Raw genomic sequence first — 25,236 nt, forward strand, 5'->3', positions numbered from 1 at the left:
TCTCTCTGTTCCAGCAATCATCAACCCGCCTGCTTTTATATAAACCTGTGGATCAATACATAATCCACTTTGTGAGTGGCTCAGAGGGGAAATTTGTCTTGAGTCCATGCTGAGGCTGCAGTGGTTGATCTTAAATGATCACTTGGCAGGGAATCATTTACAGCTAGCTGCTGATAGCTGATGATGATGGCGAAGGATTCATCAACAGGTGGAAAAGCAACAAAAGGCTGGAGAACCTTTTTGAATCAAGATCATCAGTTGTTTTCTTTGCACAATATACTATAGCTAGAAAAGGAATTTAAGGCCAAAAGAACAATGTATAAACAGTTTGATGCAACCTGTGATGGAAGCAGTTGATGTTAGTCGATGTCTTTGTGCTTGCACTATTTTTTGTCTTAATCATTGATATCCCCAGGCCGGACTTTCTATATCTATATTTGCATTTATGGCAGGTTGTTCAAAAGGCAGAAACTGAGGAACTGTAAAATAACTACGCAGTTAGGCAACAACCCCACTCATTTCCACTAGAAGTGATGATGTAGCTTTTGGCGTCAGTGCCACAGTCGTGCTCAAACTTGGTGTGTTATTACAGTGTGAAATGAACGAAGCGGCCTTACACCTGCACCTGGGATTAGACACTTATCCCAGCACAGGCCACTACAGGATTAAGCTCTGCGAGGCAGCATGGCTGCCGTTTCATTCAGTTCCTAATCTGATCTCATTATGTAGGAACGTTTTCTGCAAGATCCTGCATGTTTCTTACCTTAAGTGTCCACATTTGTCCACATGGGCAGCATGTCTACAGGATGTAAAGAGGGAAGTTTCAGCCTGTTATTTACAACAGCACCTGTAATGTTGGCATTATTTTGGAATTTCAGACTAATGTAAATCCCAGTTGGATGTTGGAGAAATTCCCAGTTGAGATGGTGTCTTTTTTTTCTTTTCAATAAAACATCTAAGTTAAATTTTTGTAACTTTACTGACAAAAGACTTGACAAAGTTTCTGTCTGAGCGGACAAGCAGACAGTCGGCTTAGCTCGGTGACGACTGTGTGTGAGATGTAAGAATGTGAGAGTTCTGACTTAATATGCACGGATGTCACCATACCAGAGATCTGCTGCTCAGTACCACTGAGATTTTGTGATTGTCAGCAACATTTAGGCTATATGAAACACAGCAGTGGTGACGGACTTCCTGTGAAACAGCTACTACTGCGTTGCTGTTGTTGTTTTCAACAAACTGAGAGCTCAACAGCTGAACATCTGTGTTGGAAGGGCCTCGCTTGCAGACTTCACTCAGCCCGAGCAACCGTTTTTTTTTTTCATGACTTTTGTTTATTTTTTCTCATAGATATTTCAAAGTATAAAAGATGCCACGAGAAAAAACAGTGACAATGTGGTTGTTTTGTCTTTTCAGAAGGCCTTATAGGCCTAATTCACATGAACATGATTTCATGTTCAATAAGTCCTCGTTTAAAAAGGTGAGATCATGAAAGTCTCACTATTCTAATTTAAAAAAAACTCTTAACAAACCAAATGCTACTTCATGTGGTGGTGCTTTAGCACTCACATTTATACTCAGCAGGAGAGAAAATCTGTCACAAAAATAATACATTGTATTTTTAATAAATTTACTATTAGATATATATTCTTAATGTTTGGAATGTCATAATAAAAATATATTTTCCATTTGTGATGCATTGTTATACTAAATAGTTGACAGTTGTCTCTAGACTTTGAATCGAGCTATATGGCTATAACCGGAGGTGCAGTAGAGCGTCTGTCTTACAAAGCGTCAGGTTTCGGTTAGAACAAGGCCTGATAGATTTGCTGTGAATGAAAGTTGATGATTGGTTCTGAGTGCAGGGGCCCGAGAAGTGTGGTCTGCAGTTGCGCCGTATTGTTTGTGATCGAGTACATCAAAATACTTGAGACAAAAAAAGCAACGCAAAAATGACTCTTCACTGTTATTATCATATCAAATGTCGGCTGAAGCTCTCACCTGTTCAAGATGAACTGCATCTGTGTCATTCACAGAGTTTTAAATTGATGAACAGGAACCTGTTACATAAGCTAGTTTGCACTGAACCTGCTCGATAAGTTTCCCCAACTGAAACTACAAGGATTTGGCTTTTCTTCATTGATCTGTAGCATTCAGTCCTAATAGCCATCCTCCCTGTTGTCAGACCCTTGTTTGAAACTATGAAGGGACAGTTGTGAGTGACTGGTGTAAACACAGACAGTGGTGTTAGTGTGCTAGCATGAGCTAATATGCAAATGGCTGATTGGATGTAGCTTGAAACATAGTCTAATGTAATGTACATAATGCGCTAATATGCTACAGCAATAACATTCTGTGTCTTTGAGCCGTGAAGATAAGTTTAGAGTATTGCTTCTTTTCATTCAGAATTCTCTTTGATATTGTCGGAGTCTAGCTAAAACGTGCTCCAGCTCATCTGACTCAAACACAGATTTTCTCCGTTTGTCACTCAGGAGACCGCTTGCTGCCCCTGCTGAGACTGTTCCACATGAATGGTGTCCAGTATCTATTGTACCATTGCATAGAAAACAAGTGTCACGTTTTTTTATTTTTTAATTTTTTTTTTTAGGGCTGGGCAACGATTCAAATTTTTAATCTAATTAATCACATTATTTCCCTGATTAATCACGATTAATCGCATTTGTACGCAAAATCCAAAAATGAATCCAAAAGTAGTGTATAGCTTTTAGCATTTAGTTTTATTTTAAATGTGCTGCCATATGAATGAAAGTGCCATAACATTTGTTGTGCAAACACACTTTTAACATCAGCATTTTCATGTAGTTTTTATGTAGAAGCCTCGCTCCACTGTCTGTTTCCTTGAATGACTTGCTGCTATCAGTTGTGTGTTTTGCCTTTAAGTGATATTTTAGACTGGAACTACTACGCTGAGAAGACAATTCAACTTGGCAGTGTTTACAGATGACTTTGGTTCTATTTCATCCCTACTGACCGCCAGAGGGCGGTGCTGAAAGCACTGAATGTCCCTTCGCGCATGCGCCGTTCGAGTAGTAATACCAACAGAGTCACACCTGTGACATGTCGGGTGATCAATTAGAGGCTATATTGAGAATGAGGAGTTGTCGTCATAGTACAGAGCCCCGCCCCTATCCGCCATGTTGGCAGAATGCTAGCGAGAAAACGCCATTCTCTCCGTTCGTTTACATTGTACGCGTATGTTTTTAAATCAGTTTAAGCAGTGCGGAATTGCAAGAACATGCCTGGAAATCACTGCTGTGTGAAGAACTGTTCCAGTACCTCACATAATACGTTTGGGAAACATAGGAACAACGAAATACATTTTTTTTTCGGTTTCCTAAATGGATGCAGCATCAGGGAGAGCAGGCGTCTGACCTGACGAGGAGACGCCGGGTTGCCTGGCTGGCTGGACCTTACTTTCGATTGCACCCCTCCGTCGATGAGAGTGTGTTCTCTACATTTTCACTCGGGTACGTTATCTAAAAATCTCTTTATGTTTTTGTCTCTTAAAGCTACGAAGTTACTTTATGTTGTTGCAAACCCTGAAGTGCACCTGACGTTGCTGCCTAGCTAGCTAACTAGCGAACTGTTGCCTCTTCGAAAATGCTCAATTTGCAAACTGTTGCCTCTTCGAAAATGAATGTTAACTACCCCCTAATGTGGCTAATGTGTTAATGTGTACCCCTTCAGCCCTTTTGTCATACCATGAGCAGCGTTACCCTCTCAGTCTGTATCTTTATTTTGCAAAAGTGTTGTTTGAGTTCATTCCTCATTGTTCATTACTTTTTAATTTATTTGAAATAAATGTTTGAGTGCCTTGTTCATTACCTTTTAATTTGTTTGAAATAAATGCTTGAAACAACTTGATATGGCTTAACAATGTTTATTAACAGAACAGGAAAAAAGAATAAGGGCGCAAGGTGCAGAATGCAATATACCTCTAGGAAAAGTTAACAGTGCAAAAGAACATGTGTGCATTCAGAATAAAAAGTATAAAAATTTCCAGCATGTAAACATTGACAACAAGCAATAATAAAATAATACTGTTACTAGTGCAAAAGAACAAAGAAACATTATTCAGCACAAGAAGAGCAAAACCATGGCGTGTCAGTGGAGGGTCTGTCCACAAGCCCCACACAACTGAAGTGATACCACTGGACTGGTAAGTGGAGGCTCTCTCCGTGAATGCAGGACCTGTAAAATAAATAAAGTGAAATAAACTAAACAGTAAAAAGCATTTATTTCAAGTTACAGTCTACACTTTAGACACATTGATGATGGCTGTAATCTAACCAGGACATGTACACCTTGCATTCAAAATGTTAATGGCTTAAATCTAACCAGGAATGTACGCCTTGCAATCACACATAAGTACCCTAGCCAACCCAGAACTGGTTTGTTCACTTTGCAGCCCCCAACACAATTACCTGCTACAGTATGTGACGTTGGGCTAAAATCAAATGACAACTAAATACCTAAACATAAGCTTTAGCATACATCAAAACATTGGAAACGTTTGTGTACATTGAACATCTCGTTAATCTAGTGTTTACAAAACAAGTCGCAGTTAATTACGTTGTCATTTTGGTCAAGAAGTGTCTCAATGCAATGTAATTACAACACACTAAAACGCATGACAAGAACCTTACCTTTGCCAGTACAACGCTGTTATCATCACCAGAGCCACCTGGAGGCTTGTAGATGGCCAAGTGCTGCACCCAGCCACAGCAGAAAGTCTCGTACGATTCCAAAGATTTGTGACTTAAACTCCTGCATAGTGTAGTAACTTACAGACAAGATAATCGACTATGTCCATATATGTGCACGGAGGTAACTGGTCCAGGTCTCTGTGCCATTCTGCTGCAGGGAGCTCGTAAGGATCAATATTTTGGATGCTGGACAGTTTCTCCAAATACCGCTGCTTTGCGCTTGTAATAAGCTTGTCCCTGTAAGGTCCCTTTTCTTTCGCCTTATCTCTCTCCATTGCTTTGCTTTCTTTCTTTTGTATTCGTCTCTGCCCTGCCGAAATGACAAATGCGGGAAGATATCCGTTAAGTTAATGGCGTTGCCCCTGGCAACCAATAGATTCTTCTGCCAACATGGCCGACCGGCCGACCGCAGTCTCGTGCCTGGTGTCATCCGACACTGCTCCTTTTTCTTCTCGCGTGCGGTTCGCTTGCATAGCATCAACCTTTCTTGGTCATTTCACCGTCGTCTGACGCCCCATTTGCCTGTTGGCTGGAGCAGCGATATTTCGCCCTCCTAGGGGCTGCGACGAGTTACTCTTGGACCGATCTCCCGACTCACAGGTTGGTGTTGTGGTGCGCACACTTGAGCTTGGCTACTTCCTAGCCTCTCCAGTTGTTGTTGCGCTTTAAAATTGGGACGGTAGCGCCTTAGCCTACAGCTTTTTCAGTTAACAGCTGAGTGTTTTGTTCTGAACTGAGCTGCCGGCGGTAGCATCTGAGTTTTGTTTGCTTTAATCGGTTACGGTGGCGTCTCGCCCCCTCTCTCCCGATGTTACACAGCTGATTGTTTTGCTTCCTAAACTAAGCTACCGGCGGTAGCCTCTGAGTTTTGTTTGCCTTAATCGGTACGGTGGCGTCTCACCCCCTCTCTCCCGATGGTAAACAGCTGATTGTCTAGCTGTATTTTGTTTGAAACGGCTGAGTATTTAAGTTCTGAACTGTGCTGCCTGCGGTAGCTTCTGAGTTCTGTTTGCTTTGATCGGTTACGGTGGCGTCTCGCCCCCTCGCTCCAGATAGTGGACAGCTGATTGTTTAGTTCTGACCTGAACTACCTGTTGTAGCAGCTGTGTTTTGTTTGCTGTAATTGGTGACGGCCGCGTTTCGCCCCCTCTCCCGATAGTAAACAGCTGAGTATTTAAGTTCTGAACTGAGCTGCCTGCGGTGGCTTCTGAGTTCTGCTTGCTTTGATCGGTTACGGTGGCGTTTCGCCCCCTCTCCCGAAATTGAACAGCTGATTGTTCAGTTCCGAGCTGTGCTGCCTGTGGTGGCGTCGGAGTGCTGATTCCCGTAATTGGTGAAGGTGGCGCCTCGCCCCCCTCTCCCGATATTTACCGGCTGATTATTCAGTTTTGCACTGAGCTGCCTGCGGTGGCATCTGTGTTTTGTTGGCTTGATTGGTGACGGTGGCGTTTCGCCCCCCTCTCCCATAACCAGCTGATTTTCCAGTTTTGAACTGGGCTACCGGTGGTAGCTTCTGAGTTCGTTTGCCTTAATTGGTGACGGTGGCGTTTCGCCCACCTCTCCCGATTTTACCTGACGTCTCACTCTATTTTTTTCATTGAAGCTTATTTGGTGAAGGCTGTGTTTTCGCCCCCTCTCCCGACTTTGGAGGACGTCTCACTTTGTTTTGCGCTGAGATTTAATTGGTGAAGGCAGCGTTTTCGCCCCCTCTCCCAGTATTAGCCAGCCGCTTATTCAGCTTTGGTTGCTTTAACTGGTGAAGGCAGTGTTTTCGCCCCCTCTCCCAGTTTTGGCTAGCCGCTTATTCAGTTCTGGCCGCTTTGATTGGCATTGAGCGTTATTTGGTGAAGGTTGCGTTGTCGCCCCCTCTCCCAACTTTCGCGGACAGCTCACTCTGTTTTGCGCTGAGCTTTAACTGGTGAAGGCAGCGTTTCCGCCCCCTCTCCCCGTTCTAGCCAGCCGCTTACTCAGTTTTGGTTGCTTTAACTGGTGAAGGCAGTGTTTTCGCCCCCTCTCCCAGTTTTAGCTAGCCGTCTATTCGGTTTTGACTGCTCTGATTGGTGACGGCTGCGTTGTCGCCCCCTCTCCCAACTTTCGCGGGCGGATCACTCTGTTTTGCGCTGAGCTTTAACTGGTGAAGGCAGCGTTTCCGCCCCCTCTCCCCGTTCTAGCCAGCCGCTTACTCAGTTTTGGTTGCTTTAACTGGTGAAGGCAGTGTTTTCGCCCCCTCTCCCAGTTTTAGCTAGCCGTCTATTCGGTTTTGACTGCTCTGATTGGTGATGGCTGCGTTATCGCCCCCTCTCCCAGTTTTGGATTGTCGTCCGGTGTTCTGGACGTGGCTGCCGGTGTCAGCTCCCCCGTTCTTTCGGCCTGCGGTTGAGCTCAGGTCAGCTTCGAACATGGATGGCTCCCACGGTTGTGCGGATTGTGGGACCGTGCTTCAGGCAGATGATGGCCACGATCTGTGCCCTGCCTGCCTTGGGCATAATCACCTGGTGGAGGCCCTATCAGAAAATCCCTGCATGAACTGCAGTTACATGCCCCATGCCGTGAGGGTGACTCGGCTGGCCCAATTGCGCCCCGAGGTTGGCAATGACATTCCTCTTTCTGGGCAGGTGACCCTTCCTAGGCGCTCGAAGCGCCGGAGTGAGGCCGCGGCCTCTGTGGCTCCTCCTAAGAGGAGTCGAGCCAAGGCTGATCAGGGCCTTTCCACAATAGTGGAGCGTTTGTCTGCAGAACTAGCAGAAATGAAATCCCTTTTCCAGGCACACAAGCTGGATCCTTCGTTGGCTGGGTCCTCTTCTCCCCCCATGCCTGAGTTGGCACCCGAGGAGGATGCGTTGTCTTTGGCTGCCTCCGCCACTCACTTTAGGAGTGAGGAGGGGGCGCAGTCGTCTCGTGCAGGGTCTGGCTCGCTCTCTTCGTCTCAGGGGGCAGCTAGTGGGTCGAGCGACGGCTCTATGCGGGACGTCATGCAGATGGCATTGGGTCAGCTGCAGTTGACCGTCCCGCAGGCGAAGGAGTCCGCTCCCGGAAGCGCCTTTTTCAGGCGCGGACAGGCCCCTGCTCCATTCTCTGTCCCTCCATCCGAGGAGTACCTGAAGGAGCTACACGCTTGTTGGCGGGACCCCAGAGCCTTTTCACGCCTCTCCCCAGATGGTCGCGTGTTGGCGGCTATGCATGAGTCGGTTAAGGCAGGTTTGGATTGCATGCCTGCGCTTCAGGCTTTTGCGCTGATGACTAGGGAGCTTGGGCGTGTGATGTCTTTCTTGGTTCAGACTTGTCGACAGGTCTGGCTGGCACAGTCTCCGTTGACTGAAACGGGTCGTCGGACCCTCCGTGGGGTTCCTGTGGTGCCAGGGGAATTGTTTGGCTCGGCTGCCTTGGAAGCGCTGGAACGGACTGTTCAGGCGCCGAACACCAGGCAGCAGCTTTCAGGCCTGAGCAGGGGTATGCCCCCGCCTCGGCGTACCCGCAGGGTGGCCGCAGTAATTGGCCGCCACCTCGGGGTCGTGCTCGGGGTCCCCCGGCCGCACGACAGGGGCCCAGCAGGGCCTTTCGTGAGCCAGTCCGCCAACCAGCCAGGCAGGCCCGTGACCCAAACTCTGGCCGCCGCCCCACCAGGGCCCCTAGGGGCCGTGGGGGCAGACGGTGATGCCACCAGGCCGACCGTCGGATTTTATTTCCATCAGCAGCTCCGTTATTGGGCTGCTCATGCTGGGAATCCATGGGTGGTTGCAACTCTGACCCATGGTTACCGGTTACAATTCCGACGGCGGCCTCACATTTCACGCCGGGTCAGGGTGACCGTGATCACTGACCCGGTAAAGGCCCATGCATTAGACCAGGAGCTTTCCGCCCTCCTGGCCAAATGCGCGATCGAGGCAGTGGATCCTCTGCAGCAACCCAGAGGCTACTACTCAACATACTTCCTCGTACCCAAAAAGACGGGCGGATTTCGTCCCATTCTGGATCTCGGGACTGAATCAATATCTCAAGGTACTGCCCTTTCACATGCTCACGACAGCAGAGGTCCTTCAGACTGTTGCGAGGAACGAGTGGTTTACCTCAATAGACTTGACGGACGCGTACTTCCATGTACCTATTGCGGCAGAACATCGGCGTTTTCTCCGGTTTGCCTATCAGGGTTGCCATTGGCAGTTCCGGGTGCTCCCAGTTGGCCTCTCTCTTTCCCCGAGGGTGTTCACTCGGTGTGTGAAAGCAGCCCTCTCTCCTCTGCAGGCCTGCAGAATGAAGGTGCTTACATACCTCGACGATTGGCTTCTTTGCGCTACATCCCGAGCACATGCTTTTCGCGATACGAATCGTCTGCTTGGCCACGTGTCCCAGTTGGGCCTCCAGGTCAACTCGGAGAAGAGCTGCCTGACCCCGTCTCAGACAACCATTTTTCTGGGGGTGTTTCTGGATTCGCCTTCCATGCGGGCTTACCCATCTGCTCAACGGGTGACCGACATACTCCAGTTGGTCAGTCGATTCAGGCTGGGCCAGCAGTTGTCTTACGTCGCCTTTCTGCGGCTGCTGGGCAAACTGACATCAGTCACCCGGGTCGTGCCCTTGGGTCTGCTGTCACTGCGCCCCTTTCAGAGGTGGCTCAACAGCTTCCGCCTGGATGCCAGGCGGCACAGGCATCACCAACTCCTGGTGACAGGGTCATGTCTTCGTGTCCTGAGGCCATGGAGGGACAGGAGCTATTTGTCCAGGGGTGTCCCCATGGGGATAGTTGTGTGTCGGAGAGAGGTGGTCACGACGGATGCCAGCCCTACTGGATGGGGTGCGGTATGGCAACACAGAGCGGCTCAGGGCCGCTGGGGCCGACGGGATCGCTCCAGGCACATAAATGTACTGGAGCTGCGTGCGGTGCATTTGGCACTCAGACACTTTATGCCCCATCTGGAAGGGAAACATGTCCTTATCCGGTCGGACAACACCTCCGCGGTCTACCACGTCAACCATCAGGGTGGCACCAGATCAGTGCAGCTGCTGGAAGTGGCCACAGACCTCCTAGAATGGGCCTCTCCTCGCCTGTCCACCCTGCGGGCAGTGTACTTGCCTGGGCGGTACAACCACGTCGCGGACTCTCTTTCCCGCCAGGCGACTGCTCCGGGAGAGTGGTCCCTTCACGGCGACGTGGTGCTCAGGATCTGGGACCTCTTTGGTCAGGCGGAGGTAGATCTTTTCGCCACAGAGGAGTCTACTCGATGCCCTCGATGGTATTCCCTTACAGGGGCGTCAGGTGCACTGGGCCAGGACGCATTGGCTCATCCTTGGCCGAGGGTCCTCCTGTATGCTTTCCCACCCCTGTCTCTGATTTGGCCTAATCTTCGGAGAGTTGCCGAGGAGGGCCACAGACTGTTGCTGGTGGCTCCGTGTTGGCCGGCACGGCCGTGGTTCCCGCTCCTACAAATCCCTCCTGGTGTCCGACCAGGAGGGATTTGCTGTCCCAGTTGGGGGGACTATCGTGGCACCCCAATCCCCAACGCCTCCGACTGTGGGTATGGCCGCTGGACGGCTTGAGCAGCTGTTGACCGGTCATTCTGATCCCGTCAGACGCACCCTTTTGAGTGCCAGGGCACCCATTACTCGCCAGCAATATGAGAACAGGTGGCGGCTGTTTTCCCAGTGGTGTTTTGCCCGCAAGGATGATCCAGTCACCTATGCAGTGTCCACTGTACTGGAGTTTCTCCAGTCTCTTCTTGACAGGGGCCGCTCTCCCTCAACGCTTAAGGTGTATGTCGCGGCCATTTCATCTGGTCATGCTGGCTTTGAGGGCTGTACTGTGGGGAGCCATGAACTAGTCTCCCTGTTTATGCGTGGCGCTCGTCGGTTGCACCCACCGATGGCCCCAGTTGGGGATCTGCCCTTGGTGCTTGAAGCTCTGTGCCACCCTCCATTCGAACCTTTGAAGCTGGCGGACCTCAGGTGGCTGTCGTGGAAAACTGCCTTTCTGATGGCTATTGTCTCGGCTAAGAGGGTCAGCGAGCTACATGCCCTTTCGGTCAGCCCTTCCTGTCTCAGGTGGGGTGCTGATGACTCTGGAGTTACCTTGTGGCCAAACCCTGCATTTCTGCCTAAGGTGTTGCCTCGTTCGCATTGCAACCGGCCATTGAGGTTGGCACGATTTCGACCCGTGTTGGAAGGTACTGCTGGTGGGTCTCGGTTGTTGTGCCCAGTGAGGGCACTGGAGGCGTACATTGCAGCCACTGCTGCTATTCGACGCTCGGACCAGCTATTCCTGTGTTATGGAGGCCCTAGGTTGGGTTGTCCCAAACAGCGTCTCTCCCACTGGATCGTGGATGTCATCTGCCACGCCTACGCTATGGGTCGCTGCTCCCCACTCGTTGGTGTGAAGGCGCACTCTACCAGGAGCGCCTCTGTTTCCTGGGCTGCCTTGAGAGGGGTTCCGATGGAAGCGCTATGTGCTGCTGCATCATGGGCTTCCCCGAGCACGTTCACCCGATTTTTACGGGGTTAATGTGGCCTCCCCTCATCCTCTGGATCAGGTTCTGCGGCGAGGGTCCTCTGAGCCTTCTCAGTGAGGTATTTGCTCTGGATTCCTCGTGACGCCGCTGGTATTGGTCATTCAGTGCTTTCAGCACCGCCCTCTGGCGGTCAGTAGGGATGAAATGGAACGTAAAGTTACGTATGTAACTACGGTTCTATGAATCCCGGATGACCGCCAGAGCTTCTCTGTCACTCAGAATCCTTGCATTCCGCGAGAAGATTCTGTAGGAGCAGAGTGTCGGATGACACCAGGCCATATAGCCTCTAATTGATCACCCGACATGTCACAGGTGTGACTCTGTTGGTATTACTACTCGAACGGCGCATGCGCCAAGGGACATTCAGTGCTTTCAGCACTGCCCTCTGGCGGTTATCTGGGATTCATAGAACCGTAGTTACATACGTAACTTTACGTTCTGTCGACTCCGCCGTCTGGAAGAACTTTAAAATGTAAAAGTTCCGTCCCCTTCTCCATGTTTGGTGGATCCGCCGATTTCTTTCGATTACTTTCTTTTCCTGTTCCACAGCAGACAGCAACAGACTTTTACAAATATAAAATAAATTAATAAAGAGATCATATACATTTTTGGGTGTGCTCACTACGAATCTCAGCTTTGCATTACTCCATCTTGGACACCGCAGTACGGTGTCTCGTTCTTACACTCTGCTTACGTGAGCAGCCGATGTGTAAATAGGATTGACATAATGTGAAAGTGCTTCTTTTTTTCTTTTTTCTTTTTTTCTTTTTTTTTTTAAACACGCAGGACAACAACTGCGGCGTAGGTGCGCAGGCCCCATAGTGTCCTTTTAACTTTTAAGGGGGTTTGAATGTATTTCTCATTCACACAGAATTCTCATACGGTGCTTCTTAATGTATAAGTGGTGTCACCAGAGGGTGGCAGTACAGGTTATATTTCTGATGGTTGTAATCAAGTAAAAGAAGTAGTTTGTGTGGTCCTAACACAACGCAACAAACGCTGCAGTGCTCATCCACATGAGGATAATTGCTTTAATCTCCGGGAATATTTGAGATATTCAATCATATCTTGGAGGAAATTGGTTAATGATGTGAGGGTATCAGCTCAGACTGGAAACAACGTCACCACGGACAAAAAGAGACGGACGAGAAGTTTCAGTGGCCAACACCAGAACAGAGAAGTGACTGACTTTGATTAGATGTCCATGTGCATTGGTTGAGTTGTCGTGCTTATTTTATCTCGCATGTGTCTGTGTGTGCAGGAGGAGAAGGATGGGCCGCGGCCTCGGCTCTGCCACCTGAAGAAAGGCGCCAGTGGCTACGGCTTCAACCTGCACAGCGAGAAGTCCAAACCAGGCCAGTTCATCAGAGCCGTGGACGATAACTCTCCGGCACAGAGAGCCGGCCTCCGACCGCAGGACAAGATCGTTCAGGTCTGTGTCGCTCACTTCTTCACAAGGTGCCTGATCTGGGAGAGAGTTATGCCTGCGTGTGTTATTGGGTTTGTATGTGTATCAGCTGTAATCCTATTACATCAGCAGACAAATAGGAAATCCCAAATTAGCAGAGGGAGTGTGTGTAGCAGTTGTGTGCGGATGTGCTCAGTGTTTGTGTGTATACAGAGGTGCAGTTGTCTACATGTCTGTATGAATGCATGATGTAATGGCGAAATCTGCTTTTGTCTACCAGATGGTGTGAGTGCGGGGTGTGTGTTACAGCCAGCCACTCCGGCCTTGTTTAACATTGTGGAGTCAGAGTTAATCCACTTACTGTGTCTATGGACTGAATTACAGAGAATCAGCGGTGGATTAATACCACAACCGTAGAACTAAGATTCATGTGTGGATTGAGGCTCCGAGCAGCTTTTGGGGGAGATTTGGTGAACGTTGTGTGGAGGCAGGGAGTCTCTGACCATCCGAGAGTTCTGTACCACCTGCAGACACGCACCAGCAGCGTGGGAGATGCCCTGACTGAGATTCCTGTCTGTATTCCCTCCTTCGGTCTTCCTCCCACAGGAATTCCTCAGCGCCTTATCTCCCTGGATGCTTGATTCATTCCATCACTGGGAGTGTGTTTGTGCACCTTGCTCAACAGCATTACCCGACATTCTCCGTCACCTCTGCCATCACTTTGCCGTCAGTCGTGTTTTTCTCGACCGCTGCAATTTGCGGTGAACGAGCAGCATGTAGTTTGTTTTTTTTTACTTACGCTTGAGGCTTAAATTCTCCCAAGCTGAAGGACTAACACAGTTGCACAGTATCTCTTAAAAGCTGAGCTCATCATCAGCTGATCAGATCTTAAGCAAGTTAGTTTTTTTCTTTTCTCGTTTAACCTTTTATTTAAATGGCAAGTAATTAAGAACAAATGCTTTCCTACAACGACAGCCTGGCAAAAGGCACAGCCTTGAGAGACCTGGTAGAGCCGTACTACCTTATTTCTGTCTTAAGTTATGTGAACAATACAACTGCTCATGAGAAATTACTGGTACAGAGAGTGCAGCCTGATTTGAAGTTGGGAAAGGGAAAACTGTAAAGACTGTAAAGAGTAAAGTTTTTTTTTTTTTGTGCAACTGGTTTTTAATTTTTTTTTAATTTTTCTCTGGAAGCCTTATTTCCGACTTTGAGGACCTTTTTTAGCAGTTTGACTTGACAGCTCTGAAATGAAATGAATTCATTCTGAGAGATTTTTGATAATGCTTCGTATGACTGATACCGTTTTTCCAAGCTCATTGACACGTTTCCAGGAAAGGTCTACGCAGAGAGTTTCCCAGAAAGTTGAGGACCGGTCATGATTGGGATTCGTTATGACCGTCAAGTGTGACACATTGAAGATCTACTCGATAATCTGTGAATATTCAGGTGACTAATGTTGAAGTTGCAAGGTGGAACATTGTGGGGACTTTATCCAGGCCCGCTCCCTGGTACAAGGTGCGGGTAATAAGTGAGCTGAGTGGATAAGCGCACTGCTGATTCACACTGTGCACGTGTGTTCCCTCCTCTTCTCTGAATATTGTTTTTGACTGACAGATATGTCGGCGTGTTAAATATTGACTAAATGTTGAACTGCTCCTTACTCCCAACTGTCCTGCATGTAAATCTGCAGAGTGACTGTGATGCTGTTGAACATGTCCCAGTAGCAAATGCCTTTGATCAATGTTTTTCCGTCTTGCATCACTTTTGGTATTAAAGTGATAATCTGGTCAGACCAGAGCTTCAGGTCTCCACACAGGTTTACAGGTGATTTTTGGTAGATTTTTTAGGGCTTAAATGGAAAATTTTTTCCAAATTCCTGAGTTATTTGTTTGAAACGATCGCGTTTCAAGTGGAAAGTCTGCTGGATTCTGGACTGCCAAAATTTGGCTAAAATGATTTATTAAAGGAACAGTGACAGCTGAATGAGGTGTTCAGTCAGTAACTTGAAAATGAGAGGTGGTGCAGCGCTAAACATGACAAAAATGTCACCTAATTTATTCAATTGCTCAGTTCTTTCATTATAAAATAAATAGTTTTGGCTGAATAACAGGTGCGTTTCCCCATAGCTGAATTTAAGCCCAAACAAGCAGTAGCCCTTACAATAATGTAGTCAAACAAGTACCGTCACATTTTCAGAATGTTGGCATCAACTTGAGAGGGCAGCATCTGTTCTTGTGACTCTTCCCTGGAAGGAGGTGCCAGGGCTCGACTTCTAGAAGCAAGACTGTAAAGAAGCAATTGGGAGTCAAAGCGGTGCGTGTGATCCTGCGCCGTCCTGTAGCTGCGGCGGAAGAGAAATCGTCTGCCAGTTGGAAAGTTTGCAGCTCAATTCCCAGCTTCCCCGGACCACATGTGGAAGTGTCTGTGGGCAAGATCGGGCTGTTGTTAGGCAGTTGTTGCATTTAGCTGCCGGAGCATGTGACCGGAAACTTTGTTTGACCAAATGAATGCGGTCCAACAGCACCACAGAGCATTCACAATCACACACGACTTGTCCAAACTTCATGTCCAAACGTCATTTTCAATCGATACCAAACAAAAGATGGTTCTGTGTTCTGAAAGGTGACGATTGCTGCTGCTGCTTTTATCTCTTAAACTTACAGAAAGTAGATATTTTTGGGCATTAGACAGCTGATTTAAAATATATATATATATTTAATTTGATGTCATAAACAATCTTATCTGCAGAAAATTGATTTTGAAATTTGAAAAAAAAAAACAATCATTGGATGAAAAAGGGCCTGCTGACACATGCATGATGGCTATAGGATAGAGTACCACCTGTAAGCAGTGTGCGCTGAGTGTGTTCCGTGGTCTCCTCAGGTGAATGGCGTGTCGGTGATTGACAAGCAGCACTCAGAGGTGGTGGCGGCCATCAAAGCCGGAGGAGATGAGACCAGGCTGCTGGTGGTCGACACAGAGACCGAGGAGTTCTTCAAGAGGTGCAATGTTCTGCCCACTGAGCAACACGTCAACGGTAACCAAACATTCTGTCTCATGAAGAAGATTCCAGCTCAGTTAGAGCCGAATGGTGGATGTTGATGCGGTCGGGTTGTCATGTTTTCCTTTTCTCCTGCAGGACATCTGCCTAAGCCTGTTTCAGAGGGAGCATCAGAGGAGGAGGTGAGGACTCCGCACACACTGACAGATTCCAGATAGTAGCCTGGAAAAAGCACTGATCCTCTCTGGAGATCCCTGTGAGCTGATTAGGAGTTCTGGAGTGTTTTATGATGCATTCAGACTGACTTCAGCTTTTGTGTCAGGACTTCACCACAAAACTCTACAACACACTTACAAACTGTTTTCTGTGCAGTACACCATTGCTAAGTGACGGCTTTAAATCAAGGTCACAGTGTGTGCTCCACTGTACTGTGAGTACATTGTGCCTTCTAAAAAAAAAAAAAAAAAAAAATCCACCATTGAATAGTGTTTGTTGGCACATTTTACTCAAATAACTGGGAGCTATATTTCAATGTGCATGGATGTAGTAGTAGAGCTGATGTGGGGTGCAGTCCATCATGAAAATAGTTTTCAATGTTACCCTTTCCAACGTACACACACTGTATTGCCAAAAGTATTCACTCACCCATCCAAATAATTGAATTCAGATGTTCCAATCACTTCCATGGCCACAGGTGTATAAATTCAACCACCTCGGCATGCAGACTGCTTCTACAAACATTGGTGAAAGAATGGGTCGCTCTCAGGAGCTCAGTGAATTCCAGCGTGCTATCGTGATAGGATGCCACCTGTGCAACAAGTCCAGTCGTGAAATTTCACAGTCAACTCTCAGTGGTATTATAACAAAGTGGAAGCGATTAGGAATGACAGCAACTCGGCCACGTAAAATGACAGAGCGGGGTCAGCAGATGCTGAGGCGCATAGTGCGCAGAGGTCGTCAATCGCTACAGACCTCCAAACTTCATGTGGCCTTCAGATTAGCTCAAGAACAGTGCGAAGAAGAGCTTCATGAAACGGGTTTCCATGGCCGAGCAGCTGCATCCAAGCCATACATCACCAAGTGCAATGCAAAGCGCAGTGGTGTAAAGCACGCCGCCACTGGACTCTAGAGCAGTAGAGACGCGTTCTCTGGAGGGACGGATAATGCTTCTCCATCTGGCAATCTGATAGACGAGTCTGGGTTAGATGGTTGCCAGGAGAGTGGCGCTGGTCTGACTGTATTGTGCCAAGTGTAAGGTTTGGTGGAGGTGGGATTATGGTGTGGGGTTGTTTTTCAGGAGCTGGGCTTGGCCCCTTAGTTCCAGTGAAAGGAACTTTGAATGCTTCAGCAGACCAAGAGATTTTGGACAATTTCATGCTCCCAACTTTGTGGAAACAGTTTGGGGACGGCCCCTTCCTGTTCCAACGTGACTGTAAAATAGTGCACAAAGCAAGGTCCATAAAGACATGGGTGAGCGAGTTGGGTGTGGAAGAACTTGACTGGCCTGCACAGAGTCCTGACCTCAACCCGATTGAACACCTTTGGGATGAATTAGAACGGAGACTGCGAGCCGGGCTTTCTGTCCAACATCAGTGTCTGACCTCACAAATGTGCTTCTGGAAGAATGGTCAAAAAGGGCCGAAGTCACTTAAGTTCATATGCGTGTAATTTCTGTTATTTAAAGTTATTCTGGAATTTTTTTTCTAAATATTGATAGAAAGCAATTTTAAGATTTATTGCCACGTCAATCTTTAGCTGCCTTTATGAGCACGAAATTAAACTTCTTTAAATGCATGTAAACATGTTTGTCACACTGAAATCCTACTAATCAGAATTTTCCAAAGTTGGATGAAGGCACTCAGATAATGCAGTTGGAAGTCTAATTATTTCTGCATGTTGAATGCTCAGTCCAACTGTCCGAGGTGCTCCGCCCTGCTGCAAAGTTCTCGTCCCAAGCTTTGATACAGAAGTAACTGGTAAGCTGTTAATAACAGAGCATAGCCACAACAGGTTTATGCATCTCATTTGTCAAATGATGATAATTTAAAAAAAAAAGCCCAATAATAACCTGAAAAGGGGGGCCATCACCGCCTGTCATAGAGTTGAAGTGAACACATTCGACATGACTGAAAGTTAATTTCAGTCCTGAACTGTGGACAATCCACGATGCACTTTGATCCCAAAACAGACATTGGGTTATGTAACAGCGGGCAGGTTCAGGGCGCTGGAAATGGACCTCCATTACCTCATTCACATTCTGAGTGTTCATTGACCGTTGAGGCCACAACCGGACGTGCACTTTGTGCTTCGTAGATACAGTATCAACAAAATGTGTAAAGAAATTCATCTGTTCTGCAGATGCCTCAGTGTTACATCCAGTTGTGTGCAGCAGCCTGCAGGGAGTCTATGTGAGCCTTTGACATTTGAGAGCTCTCACACATGCGAGACAAACATGTGGTAGTGACAGTAACGACTTCTATTCAGATTAGTGAGCCATCTTTGACTCCGATATCTACTTCTCCTAAAAACACATAGTGCAATTTCCCCCTATTTACTGCTGATAATCCCTTAATGCAATGCTGTAAAAGGCTCTAATTACTGACAGGTGGCTATCAATGACTTACCAGTAATTGGTTATTGATTTGGTGTCATAACATGTACACATGAACTATTTAATATGTGTGTTATTAGACAGTAGCACCAACCAACAGAACAGGAAAGACGATGGCAGCTATAGAAATTAGTGAAATGTCCCTTTAATTAGCCCAGCACTGGCAGAGTTTATCAAAAGTAAACAGTCTCCTGTAGAAGGAAACTGTGTGTGTAGGAGGGGGGAGTGCTGCACACACAACATGGGAATGGTGGATTGGTGACTGGTGACATTGTAGCTGACCCTTCACCATGGCAACAAGAGCTAGCCACTCTGTTTCCCTCTCCCTCCGTGTCCTGGAGGATCATGGGATTGCACTAGCTTTAACTTGAGGATTATGCTAATGAGATGACTAATGGAGGCTGTTCACGCACTCGCATACAGGCAGCTTCCACTTTCCTGCAGCAAAACAATCATTCATTCACCCGCTATTACATAACGCAGCGCTCAGCATTGAATACTCACACTGGCCCCTGACCTGATGTGTGTGTGTGTGTGTGTGTGTGTGTGTGTGTGTGTGTTTTATCAGCTCAGCATATCATGAGATGGTTCTGATTTGGCCATAACCACAGAAGCCGAGAACCCACCCGATACATTAGCTGTGTTAGTTCTTAAAAGTTGTGTGAAAAAGCTTCGAACCAGACAGCTTTTTTTTATGTTACGCGGCAAACTGTAATGTTTGCCTGAGGTTATTTTTAGGAGCGCAGCAACGTCTAAACTGGATGCCAGTGTTTGGATGCATGAAGTGAGTCACACTCTGCAAGTCAGGCAGGAGTAGGATCAGTGCTGGTACTTCAACTGTCAGACAAGTGCCTAAGCAGCCTCCACTTTAATAAGTGAGTGAGAGCGTGATTAAAGCAGTAATTACAGCAGTCCTGCGGGCTCTGCTGCCCCCTGCAGGACTATACCTCAACTGTCATCCACATTACGGCTTACAGTTGGTTTTATATCTCTGGGTTCAGAGATCTCAAAGACACTAAAGTGTCAGATTTGGAACTTACGAGAACAAAGTTCAGGGGCGTTATGGAATTGCTCAAATGTTGAATTTGATAAGACATCGTTTTAAGTTAGGATTGTAAACTTATATGATGCTTTGCTCTGAGGAGTGTGCAATTCTAGATTAATGACTGTGATAGTTCACCTGGTGTCTCTGCAGGTTGAGCATTGTCACACCGCTTAGCATGATCCCAAATGTCAGGCTTATTATTCCTGATGAGCACAAGAGACTGGATATGTTGAAACTACTTTATTGTATAAGCCCCTGGACATTCAGCAGGACAAACGGAACAAGGTAAATACATGTCTGTAAATCAAAGAGCTTTCAACTTTACTTCTACTACAAACTTCCAAAAGAATTTGAAGTTGATAAAATGCATCTGAGAGAGAGATGTTCCTGCTGACAAAACTAAATAACAGGAGCTGGCTGCTGAAAAACAAGATGATCTTGGGTGTAATTATTACCATGGAGGGGGTGAAAAATTACCTGTACACACAAGCACACTTTGGACTGGATTAAAATCACTTGCCAGCGCAAATCACTTGTAAAACCCCCTCAACTCCCATGAAGATTGCATTACTTTAGCTAGATGGCCCGAACTGACCCTGTAAGCTCAAACATTGTGTGGTGTGTGTTTGACAGGCACCAACAGAGATGAGGCCCAAAGCATCTGTTAGCTCTTCAGCCTCCAGTGCCTCGTCCAACACCTCCCTGCCAGCACGCAGCTCCCCACCTCCACAGGTAGCATTTTACTGAAACATGTTGAATATTAATGCTAGGCATAGAAGTCAGAATGATAAACCTGTGTGTGTGTGTTTCCAGGTTAGGAGGGCCCCTGAACCTGAGCCGGCCCCACTGGTAGACGACCTGGGTCTAGGCTTGTCACTGGCCCAAGCCAAAGAAAGAGCCCATCAGAAGCGAGCTTCCAAGAAAGCCCCGCCCATGGACTGGAGCAAGAGGAATGAACTGTTCAGCAACTTATAAACTTCATCATGTTTGTTTTCGCCACACTGCTCTGTGCTGCCCTCCAGTGGAGAATCTAGAAACAATCAGCCTCTGATTCTACATGTGTCTGCTGTTGTCGGGATGTCACTGTCAGACACACACAGCTCATTTTAAACTCCCATGTTAAACAGTATTATATCATGATTTCAATGTTTTAATTTAGGGATTTGCCACTTTTCTTTCTTTCATGTTTTAATGACAGTTGGATTGTCAGCATTACAAACAGGAATAAAATGTTAATATATTAAGTGAGTAGAACTAGTAATGTACAGTTTCTTATGGAAGAAAGCATGTACAGAATAGTGGGGGCATAGGAGAAATTTTGCATCACAATTTTAAATTTAGAAATGATAGAATTGACATGTTGTCTAGTCAATCTCCTGGGACTGTGAACACCAGCATTCTGAAATCTAAAGGAGCAGTGCAGGCTTTGGAATGATGAGAGGTCTGTTATCCTCCAGGGTCTGTTTTCCTGATATCCAATTAAAAGAAATGAGATTAATTTTTTCTTCTGTGTTGCTCTTGATAAATCTGTACATATGAGTGAATCATTTAAGAGCAAATTTTAGTTTGACCGACTTGGGAAAAGTCTAGAAAGTTTCTGCATTCTGTTGATTCTTCTGAAATTACTTTTTTTTTTTTTTTCGTTAAGCTGCATCTGTTGATCTGGTTGTGATCTACACCCGATCTTCAGGAAATCACAGTATGTACTGATGGCTCAGCACTGTATGACAAAAAATATAGCATTTGGATCAAATGGAACTGAGTCTGTGTTGTGATAAACATCGTCCACTTTGGTATCAATATTTGGTGCAGAACATTTGGCACGTGCAACATGGCCACTATTTTTTTTTTCTCCTCGTGCACCTGGAGATACTGCAAAATAAACTAGAACACAGGCGGCTTTAAGTAGGTGTTTATTTATCTGTCTTTTTCAACACAATAGTGTCACAACACTTGACAGGTGTGAGTATGGGTGTAGTCCGACCATGACAGAGTTCTCATGTAATAATTACAGTATTACATGACTACATACACTTTGGTGTTGCGGCTTGTGTGATCCACAATTGATGACCCAAAAAAACAAAAACATTTTTTGTGTATCAAAAATCCTGAGAAGAAATTCTAAAGACAAGAAAGAAAGAAAAGGAAATTATTGCACTTTTTCTTAAACATATATCTTTTAACAGTAAATTTTCTATACATGTAATAATGTTCATACCGTCTCTGCGATTAACTTTGCTGTCTAATTGAATACACATGAATGCAATACAAACTGTCTCTTTAATGATCTCCTGGATGACACAGGATTCAGTTAGGAACATAAATAAAAGTGACATGCATCAAAACAAAACAGGAAAAACAGTTAAAAAATTTGCCTTATTGTCAAACTGGAATCCTCAGACGATAAAAACATTCGGACTCCCTTTATTTCTTTGTCCAGTAAAAGTTGAGATATTTGTGTGTCGTTTTACAAATGGCTTTTCTTTAATGGTCTCACTGAACGTAAACGGCTTTCACACTGGCATTCAAATGCACCATATTGTAAGCGTAAGTATGACATAAAGTGAAAGGTTGACAAATGTTTTTGCACAGTGAGTCTCCACAAAGTGCATGGGAAAAAGAGGGAAAGTTTACGAAGGAAAAAGTTAATCAGTCTGTTGTACAATTATCTTAGTTAACATCCGACAAATAAACCAAACATTCCTGATTCTGAATAACTTCCCCAGACTGCGATAAGATGAAACTGTTGATGCCTGAAGGGGAATTCATTCATTGCAGAAATACCAAGTTATTCTCGTTAAAGAAACTAAAAAATGAAAACTGGCTAACATCAATGGCTAATTTGGCTGATAGGTTTTGTAAGACAGGTCCCTGCTTCTTTATGGAGTCTGTAACAAAAGTGAATATTTCAACAATTAACTATTCTGATTTCTCTGCTATCTCTCACTAAGGAATGAATAGTGCCATATGATCACAACTTAGTTTGTGTGCTTTCACTGTTGTCCCCATTGCCATATGTTGGCAGAAATCTGACCAATCAAAACTGCTGCTGCTTTTCTTTGGGTTTTGGGAAACACCGTGAGCATCTTTAAATTACAGTGGTCACCTCTGAATTTAAACTATGACATACTGTAAAGGTAAAACTGTAAAGGTAAAATTTCAAAAGTTTGTTCAGTTTGAAATAACATGACACAGTCAACAGAACAAGAACGTTTTGATTTGAAAATCTTTTAAAACGTAACCAAATCTAATTCATTTTGAAGAATTCAATAAAAATAGTTATTAATTAGTTAAAAGTAAAATATAAATATATCCTTTGTTATCTTTTGTGATTATTTTTTTTTCTTAATGAGACATTAATAAAGGTTGATTTGAATTCTTTAGAAACACACCAGGTTGCACATGCACACAATTACTCTAAAGTTTTCAGTCGTTTTAGAATACCTGACATTCTTTCAGAAACCTGTGCTGAAACGTTCAAAGAGAAAACAGCATCTTGTTCTTTGGGAACTTACAGCACCCCGAGGTGAGCTGTAAATCCACCAAACAGTCACTGAATTAACGACTTCAGCCCACGCCTGAGCGTGGGTTTTCACTGACAGTAACAGTCGTTTAAAGAATAGATAAAACCTGCTGAAGAACTGGAAAACAATATTTGGGTAAAAAAAAAAAATCTCAAATCTGGTACATCCACATGGAATGTGCTTTCCTTACATCAGTGTTTTCTGTGTTATAGACAATAAGCAGCAAAGTGTACATATAACAATAATGCTTATGTTCAGTTGATTGACTTAAACAGTGAATCAGTCAATAAGAACTCCATTTGTTACAAAACAAAACAAAACATAGAAGTATAAATATAGCTGTAAGTCAATATATTCAGTTTAAAGATATCTGACTACACACATACACAGTGCCACGATAGATTCATGTCTATATTTACATGAGTTGAAAGAAATGGACCCTCATTCCCTTTAGTGATAAAATAATATCTGGAAGCAGATCTTACAGCTGCTGTTTGTTCCCAGGTGTGTGTCCTGAGGCAAAGTGCTCGCATAGAAAAACTGGACAACATCGGAACAGTGTGCTGGAAAATCCTCAACTGCGCTTTACAAATTCACCAAGAGTCCCCGAGGAGGTGCCGAGCTCCACTGCCAGTTCTCCGCAGCATCAAAGGTGCATGGACCTCCTGTTTGCTGGTGTCTGAATCTACCCTTGGCAAAAAAAAAAAAAAAAAACTTTGTCCATCTGCAGTGGAGAAGACGGGAAGTCACTCCAACATGGCATCTAGCTGGTCAGCCAGGTCATCAAACATGTTGCCAATGTCGTCCAGAATATTTCCGGCTGCCTTCACTGAACTGGTGCTGCTGAGAAACGGAGAGGGCGATGTGGGCAATACACAGAGCATGTTGAGTGAAATGTTTTACTGTCATCAAACTGAAATCTATAAATATCTTCCAGGAATCTTGCTGAATATGATTACACAAATCTACACTGAGTTTGGGCTGTAAAAAGTGCTGCCCTTTCATTTTTTCTTTTCCCGCTGATATCTAAGATAAAATGATATGTAACAGTAAGAAAGGTGTGGATGAAATCTCCAGAGAACACCATGATTGAATGGTCGGGGTTTGGGTTTGTAGCAGCGTCACATGCAGTGTTGACAGTAAACAGGTGAAGCAGACAACATGGACAGATAGGCTGTGTTCGAAACCACCTACTACATACTGCATACTCATCGATCAGACAGTATGCAGAGCGTTTACACACAGTGCACTTCGATCCTGCCCCAGCCGAAATCAGCCGGCCTGAAGCTGATTTCGGCTCGGGCTATAAACTCTGTAAATATATAACTTTAGCAACATTTGAAACATTTTCAGGTGAGAAAGTAGTCGTTTAGATCCCCAACGTGTTGAAAATCTGACAAAATACCGGCTATTTGCAATTTTGTTCCCACGAATTCGGCGCTACTAAAGCTAGCCGCAGTGAGTAACGCACTTCCGGTTATTTTCACAAAATAAAATACCCATTGCCTTTTACCATAGGGAAAGCCATTACGATACAATTGGTGCTTTTGTTTTGAAAACAGGAAGTGAACCTACCCTCGTTGTAGCTAGCTTGAAACTGCCGTTTGAACAGGAAATGACGATCGGCGACGTCACGTTACGTTGCATCCTGGGTAGTTTGAGTATGAGTAGTAACCTCATGATGCATACTCAACATTTCGGCAAATCTAGTATGCATCTAGTATACATCCGGGAACTTAAAAAAGTTAAAGTTAGTATGAGTAGTAGGAGAAGTATGCGGTTTCGAACACAGCCGTAGTCATAGTTCAGCATCCAGGGTGCAGAGACACTCCCTCACATCATTATATCCAGGATTACCTATCTATTGTTAACAAGCACTGCAATACATCCTTTACTGTTTCCACTCTTTCTACAGGGTCTGTCCGAGAGGCACTGGGATCCAGGCTATGTTCCCCCGGCCATATCTAAGTGAAAAACACAATACTGCATTGCTAACGCTCTATTTCAAATCTAAAAGTAAACACATAATATGATTGGACCTGATGCAATTTCGGAAAAAAAAAACACAGCAGATCAGAACAAGACACTTCCATAAAGGTGGCAGGTTAGCTATCTTTTAAGAGAAATAGTATAGGGAGGAGGAAAGCGTGAGGACTTTGGTACTTCGTGGCACAGTGCTGTGCAGACTCTGGGTCCACACCATTACTACACCACTGAGTGAGCACTCTTACGTTTACTCTGATGCGGAAGTCTTGTTTTGACTGTGTATGATCACATCTATCAAAAGGTTCATCCATCAGAATTTTTGATCTACAATCAACTATTTTCAGAAGTTTCGGGAAAATTTCAAGGTCCAAGCTGGCCTTTTCTGTAGAATTGTATCTTTAAGAACTTGAAAAGTGGTTTGTTTTGCTTGC

The 25,236-nt window shown here is 45.4% G+C and overlaps 2 protein-coding genes across 9 annotated transcripts in view; one reads left to right on the forward strand and one right to left on the reverse strand.

Moving 5' to 3' along the window:
- nherf1a (NHERF family PDZ scaffold protein 1a) overlaps positions 1-21,053 on the forward strand; it is a 35,784-nt gene extending 14,731 nt beyond the window's left edge. The window contains exons 2-6 of the mRNA XM_075457596.1: positions 12,489-12,659; positions 15,522-15,675; positions 15,778-15,821; positions 19,929-20,027; positions 20,109-21,053. Coding sequence (XP_075313711.1) covers positions 12,489-12,659; positions 15,522-15,675; positions 15,778-15,821; positions 19,929-20,027; positions 20,109-20,270 — 630 coding nt within the window. The 3' untranslated portion in view covers positions 20,271-21,053. The remainder of the gene's footprint in view (positions 1-12,488; positions 12,660-15,521; positions 15,676-15,777; positions 15,822-19,928; positions 20,028-20,108) is intronic.
- A 138-nt stretch (positions 21,054-21,191) lies between these two features.
- The window catches only part of LOC142374078 (caskin-2-like), a 75,116-nt gene continuing 71,071 nt past the window's right edge, over positions 21,192-25,236 (reverse strand). For 7 of the 8 annotated variants that reach the window (XM_075457595.1, XM_075457594.1, XM_075457592.1 and 4 more), the window contains one exon: positions 21,192-23,662. In XM_075457595.1, coding sequence (XP_075313710.1) covers positions 23,566-23,662 — 97 coding nt within the window. In that variant the 3' untranslated portion in view covers positions 21,192-23,565. The remainder of the gene's footprint in view (positions 23,663-25,236) is intronic. The other variant, XM_075457589.1, reaches the window with a different exon arrangement.

This window comes from Odontesthes bonariensis, chromosome 23 (genome assembly GCF_027942865.1).
Source record: "Odontesthes bonariensis isolate fOdoBon6 chromosome 23, fOdoBon6.hap1, whole genome shotgun sequence".
NCBI classification, from domain to species: Eukaryota; Metazoa; Chordata; class Actinopteri; order Atheriniformes; family Atherinopsidae; genus Odontesthes; species Odontesthes bonariensis.